Source organism: Chenopodium quinoa, unplaced genomic scaffold (assembly GCF_001683475.1).
Source record: "Chenopodium quinoa cultivar QQ74 unplaced genomic scaffold, ASM168347v1, whole genome shotgun sequence".
Classification (NCBI taxonomy): Eukaryota; Viridiplantae; Streptophyta; class Magnoliopsida; order Caryophyllales; family Amaranthaceae; genus Chenopodium; species Chenopodium quinoa.
The window spans coordinates 376,234-382,655 of NW_018742607.1; the positions used below are offsets into that span (position 1 = coordinate 376,234).

At 37.3% G+C, this 6,422-nt stretch overlaps 2 protein-coding genes across 2 annotated transcripts; one reads left to right on the forward strand and one right to left on the reverse strand.

Annotated features, from left to right (window-relative positions):
• Positions 1–823: 823 nt before the first annotated feature.
• Positions 824–3,582, forward strand: LOC110721195 (pentatricopeptide repeat-containing protein At3g26782, mitochondrial-like). Its single transcript, XM_021900338.1, is given in 3 exon segments — positions 824–2,124; positions 2,265–3,167; positions 3,169–3,582. Coding segments are annotated over 3 exon segments (2,013 nt in total). The 5' UTR covers positions 824–1,155; the 3' UTR covers positions 3,310–3,582.
• Positions 3,583–3,693: 111 nt separating this feature from the next.
• Positions 3,694–5,592, reverse strand: LOC110721197. Its single transcript, XM_021900339.1, has 2 exons — positions 4,926–5,592; positions 3,694–4,441 (listed from the first exon to the last, which is right to left on the reverse strand). The coding sequence occupies exons 1-2, from the start codon at positions 5,017–5,019 to the stop codon at positions 3,771–3,773; spliced, it is 765 nt and encodes a 254-aa protein (XP_021756031.1). The 5' UTR covers positions 5,020–5,592; the 3' UTR covers positions 3,694–3,770.
• Positions 5,593–6,422: the final 830 nt, after the last annotated feature.

The window sequence follows — 6,422 nt, forward strand, 5'->3', positions numbered from 1 at the left end:
TTTGACCACTCAGGCCCTAAATCGGCCGATTTCAACCGTTAGTGGCTAGTTTTGGTGGTGGCTAGGGTTTAGGGGTTTGCGGGCTGGTGGTGGGCTTGGTGGCTTAACTAGGATTTAGGTCTTTTTTATTTTCCTTTTTTTAAAAAAAAATTTAACCAATATATAAATGACATGTGTGCTTGGCAGGCCAGCAGGGGTGTAAATGAACTGATACGTTTGTGAACTACTCGTGAAAAAGCTCGGTCAAAACTCGTTTGTTAAGCTAACAAACAAGCTTGAACAAAAATCTTAAGCTCGTCAAATATGTGAACAAAGCTCGAACAACATCATGTTCGACTCGGTAATGTTCATAAATAACTCGTTTAAGTTAATTTATAAGTTTTTTCACGCCTAATTAAAATTTGCAAATTTTAGATATCTTTTATTCATACATATTTGTAAAAAGTACTAATTATTTCATCATGTAAAAGCATGAAAACTCTGTCATAACCTTTTTCTATAGAAAGAATATAAAAATTTTATATAAAATTTAATGGATGTGTTAAAATTTAAAAGAAACCATTTTTTAATGATAAATTAAGGCTCGTTTGTTTAATCAAGCTCGATTTAGACCCGATCAAGATCGAACTTAAACTCGAAATGCAAACGAGTACGTTTGTGAACAAAGCTCGAACAAACCAAATTCTTAACGAGCCCAACTCGAACAAGATTTTTAAAAGCTCGTTCAAACTCGGGATAGTTCGAACATGAATATTTCTTATCAAGCTTAGCTCGAACAGACTAGAACTCGGCTCGGCCCAGATCGTTTGCAGCCCAAGGCAGGGTCCACAAACGGTTTTTTGGACGGCATCTATCAGGTGGTGGTGAAATCAAATTTTCGATTTTTTTGGTGGTGTTATAATTTAAGTTTTTTTTTTTAATTTTTTTTATTTTTATGTGTTATAATCAAAATCGTGATTTTGTTGAGGTGTTATTTCTTAAAAAATCCTTAGAAGTATGTACCTATTTGTACAACAAGCACTTTCAAAATAACCAAAAATTGAATTGAAGGACACCTCTTCCCGCCATTGAAGAACAACAAAGCCTATTCATTTGAGTTTACAATTCCAGACTTACCAAACAATTGAATTGAAATCCTCGAATTAAACCGAATGAATGAGGATTTCTTCTCAGAATCGCTCATTAATATCAATCATCAAACACACCTTTAAACCCAGAATTAAATTCCATTGTTATTGCTATTTTTCATCAACCCCTGATTCCAATCTCTTGACATTGTTCAACCAATACGTTGATCCATCCAATGTGCATTCATGGAATTCAGTCATTGCCGAGCTTGCTCGTAGCGGCGATTCGCTCGAAGCCCTTCGAGCTTTCTCGTCGCTGCGAAAGCTATCACTTCTTCCTAACCGCAACACATTCCCCTGTACTATTAAGTCCTGCTCGTCTTTGTGCGATCTTTTCTCCGGTCGACAAGCCCATCAGCAGGCTTTTGTGTTCGGTTATGATTATGATCTTTTTGTGTCTTCTTCTTTGATTGATATGTATTCTAAATGTGGGCAGATTTGGGATGCACGCAAGCTGTTCGATGAAATTCCTCAGAGAAATGTTGTGTCTTGGACGTCTATGATCACGGGTTGTGTACAGAATGATGAACCCCATGAGGCTTTGGTACTGTTTAATGAGTTTTTGTCGGAGGAAAGTGAGATCGAGGGAGAGAAGGAGGGTTTTTCTGTTGATCAAGTTGCTTTGGTTTCGGTTTTATCAGCTTGTGCTCGGGTTTCGAACAAGTTTGTGACAGGTGGTGTTCATGGGTTTTCTGTAAAACGGGGTTTGGATGTGTTTTTGGGAGTAGGGAATACTTTGGTAGATGCGTATGCTAAGTGTGGGGAGTTGGTTATGTCGAAGAAGGTGTTTGATGGGATGATAGAGAAAGATGTTATTACTTGGAATACTATGGTTGCAGTGTTTGCACAAAATGGATTGTCAACTGAAGCTATAGAAGTGTTTCATGACATGGTGAATGATAGCCACATTAGGTATAATGCAGTGACCTTGTCTGCTGTACTGCTTGCATGCTCTCATGCCGGGGCTTTGCTTCATGGCAAGTGCATACACGATCAGGTACAAAAGTTGCAATCTTCTTGAAAAGTTTGTGTAGTTCAATGGATTGTCATATCCATTATTGGTTTTTATAATGTTTTGTTTCTTTCTGATGAATAACTATAAAATGCTAATTAATGTTGCCTTATATAATTTTGCAGGTGGTTAAAATGGGTTTGGAACAGAATGTATTTGTTGGCACCTCAATTATCGACATGTATTGCAAATGTGGGAGAGTTGCAATGGCCAGGAGAGCATTTGAGCGTATGAAGCTGAAGAATGTGAAGTCTTGGAGTGCAATGATAGCTGGTTATGGGATGCATGGTTATGCCAAAGAAGCACTTGATGTTTTCTATGACATGAAAAGGGTAGGAGTAAAACCAAATTACATAACTTATGTATCAGTTTTAGCTGCATGCAGCCATGCTGGCCTTGTTGATGAAGGCTGGGACTGCTTCACAAGCATGAAAAGGGACTTTGGTGTGGAGCCAGGGGTTGAACACTATGCCTGTATGGTCGATCTTCTTGGTCGTGCTGGTTTACTTGGCAAGGCGTATGATTTGGTTAAGGAAATGAAGGTTGAGCCTGATTTTGTGGTATGGGGAGCTCTTTTGGCTGGTTGCCGAATGCATAAAAATTTAGAGCTTGCTGAAATTTCAGCTAGAAAATTGTTTGAATTAGACCCAAGTAATTGTGGGTATTATGTTTTGCTTTCTAATATGTATGCTGATGCCGGAAGGTGGGAAGATGTTGAGAGAATTAGAATTTTAATGAAGGAAAATGGTTTGGTTAAACCACCTGGATATAGCTTGCTTGAAGTGAAAGGGAGAGTTCATGTATTTTTGGTTGGAGATAAAGAACATCCTCAACACCAGCAAATTTATGAGTACCTGGACAAACTATATATGAAACTGAAGGAATTCGGATATGTATCTGATAAGACATCAGTTCTTCATGATGTTGATGATGAAGAGAAGGAATTCATCTTACGGGCTCACAGTGAGAAGCTTGCAGTTGCATTTGGTATTATGAATACTGTTCCTGGGACTGTAATCCATGTCGTAAAAAAACCTCAGGGTTTGTGGTGATTGTCACACTGTGATAAAGCTAATTTCTAAAGCTGTCAACCGAGAGATTGTGGTAAGAGATTCTAAGCGTTTCCACCATTTTAAAGATGGGTCTTGTTCATGTGGTGATTACTGGTAATTGATATAATTTCTTCCTTGAAAAGAAAGACTCGGTAGATTTGATTATGCCCACTGCAGTAATGGTTATCAAAAGATGATTCTCTACTACTTCAGGAGAAGTGGTGGACATGAAATATCCGTATGGATGCTACATACTGTTAGAATGGCTTCTCAATTTATGCTTCGTCTCAATTGTTCTGGAGGGACTAGCATTTTTAGTGTTGAGGGTATTAAGAGAAGCAAGCAATTCTCTTAGGGAAGATTTCCTTAAGCCAGGGTTCTGGAGGAGACCATTTAATATACTACGCTTTGTAGACTAACTGTGATGTTAAGACAAGCTAGAAACCCAAAAAAAAAAAAGAAACATGCTAACTAACTTGGAGGTGCAAAGGAAAAGCATATACTGAATGTTCCAAATTCCAATAATTTAGGTTTATAACAGCAATACAATATGGAATATTTACGTGACAAACTATCAAGTTATGGAGAGCATCCTCTGAAAAACTTGTCTAGAAGTATTGATTTCCTCCTCGGAGAACTCTCTTGGATGTGCTGTTTGTTACGATCATAGTAATTTAGAGTACGCTTCAGGGTGTCATTTTCAACCCTCAATCTGCTCACCTGATTTTGCAGCTTAATGATGGTCTCTCTTTTCTCAGAATTTCTTCTGATCAACTCAACCTGCAGCTGTGTATTTTCTTCAACAAGCTTTGAAAATTTGTACTTCACTCCATAAAACCAGGGATTTTCTGGCTTGATACTGCTTCCACCTTTGGGTACCAAGTTATCTGCAGTCCTCTTAATATGCTCATTGTCAGCCATACCGACTTCACATTCAGTATCAGCATCTTCTACAGAAGATTCGGGATTAGAATTCGTAGTCTCTAACTGAGAATCATCCCAGGCTCCCAAGTCATTCATATTTTTCTTGCTTCTATTGCTGAAAAGGGATGACGATTCAGAAGTATGGACATCTATTGCAACATTTTTTAAGCTTTCATATTTCTCTGCTAAGTTGCGGTAAGATATGCAGAGATCTTGAACCACTTTTTTGGTATTTTCTTTTTTTTTTACACATATTTCATCATTTTGCAAGGGAGAATCATCATCTTCCAGAAGAGCCAGAAGGATCTTCATTTTTTCATCCACACCTGTGTCAAAGTTGAAAGAATTAGATGGAGTCAATTATCTTTTCCCATTGTATGGCTTCATTTAATCATCGTCGATTTTTTGGAAAAATCATACTCGTATTATGTATTCAGAAAAAACCGCATATTTATAGAAGCATAGATTTCCAGCATGATAGAAAGATGGAGGTCGGAATTTAACTTTATACTTCCCTTAACAAAGCTTCCTGAAACACCAATATATATGTGAAATATTTATAAAAAATATCCCTTTAGAACAAACCATTTTTACAGAATTGAGAATGTTGCTTTGCTTAAACAAGTAACGACATCATAACCTATGATTCCCTCTTTCCGAAGTTGGCTATTGCCTGTTAGAATTATACTCTGTACTAGCTATTCAAGGTTATCTTTATATGTATATTTCCAACCAAATATTCCTATGCTATTGGTTTTGGACATGCGATGCAATACATTGGATTGAATAGACCCTATTAGAAGTAATTACCTGATATAGTAGGCTGAAGCCATTGAGACCGATGTGCAAAATTCGAAGGCTCCTCGGCAGGGGCTTCCATTATTTCCATCGCGCTAGACGTCATTCTATATAATGTGAAGAATCAGAGCTGTCAAGTGATCAAACTATTCCAATTTATTTTGTTAGTTGGCTATGGTTTCATGTATATGCATAGCTAATTTCCATATTTGCGTTGTATTTTAAAACCATTAATTATGATTTCCGTTATTAGAGTGCTTAATTTTTGTAACTCCCAATAATGGCTCTTTAATTTGGTAGAAAATAAGTGAGTAGCCGTTGGCTTAACACGCATAAGTCACCGATTTTCTACCTCTTGAATTTGGCTTTGAACAATTGACAATAACTTCTTTTTTTTTTGGGTAAATTAGCGGGGTTATAAGAGAATGAAGATTGGAATTTGCAATACATAATTTTATAGGAAAAACTAATGGAATTGTCTTGGTAGTGTGGAACCATTGGTAAACAAAACGTAATTTTCATTCTTTTGAAGACGGGTGGGGATTGGATTCTATGCTTATTTTGAACTCAATGTATTGAGAATAAAATGAAAGATTATTAATTAAGCAAATTGATTCGTTTTCCTCTTATAATTTTTGGAGGTATGTGTAGACACCTACTTTTGGCCTCTTGTCTCGAAAGGAAGTGAGATGATACAAAAATCCATTTGTTGAAGTGTTTATGGACTACGAAATGCATTATGAAGTAAGTTAAAACTCATATTTGAGACCAAGTAATCTTAGAGCCTTGTCCGATTACTAATTAGGCCTAAAACGTGCTCATACATGTTTAAACTTGACTAATAACGGACCCAAATGCGGCAAATGCAATGAATCGATCCAATATATCTTACATGGTTGAAAACCGAGCCAAACAGATAAAACAACCATCATATTTTCGTTCATGGCCTATACAGATGAATAGCCCTTTCAAAGAGCTTTCCAACGGTATATATAAGCCCAATTCCGAGTTAAAACGAAGAAGTTTTTATCAAAACACTAAACCGGGCACTAAAACCGACACCCTTGAACTCCAACGGCCATATTGATTTTAACCTGATTCTAATGGCATTGGAAATTAGACATTCAGAGATTTCCAATGATATCTTACACGCCTAAATCCGACTTCTCAATCAAAAGTTATGGAAGTTTTAAAAACGTTTTTTCGTATAAGGCAAACTGCATCCCAGCGTAATTCAGTAAGTTGTGCGCGCCTGGCGCGCGCGACTGTATGAGACGCGCACGACACCCAGCGCGACTCATAGAGTTGCGCGCGCCACCTGACGCCGCAGCTCTAAAACCCTAAACCTAGATCCCTACGCCTATAAATAGGGGTCTTCGTTCAGCATTACGAGGACCAAAAATCATAATTAAAACCCTAGCATTCTCAAAACCCTAATCTCTCAACTTCCCTTACTATCATACTACTTTCTCTTCTATCTTGCCAAATACTTTCCAACCCTAATTGAAT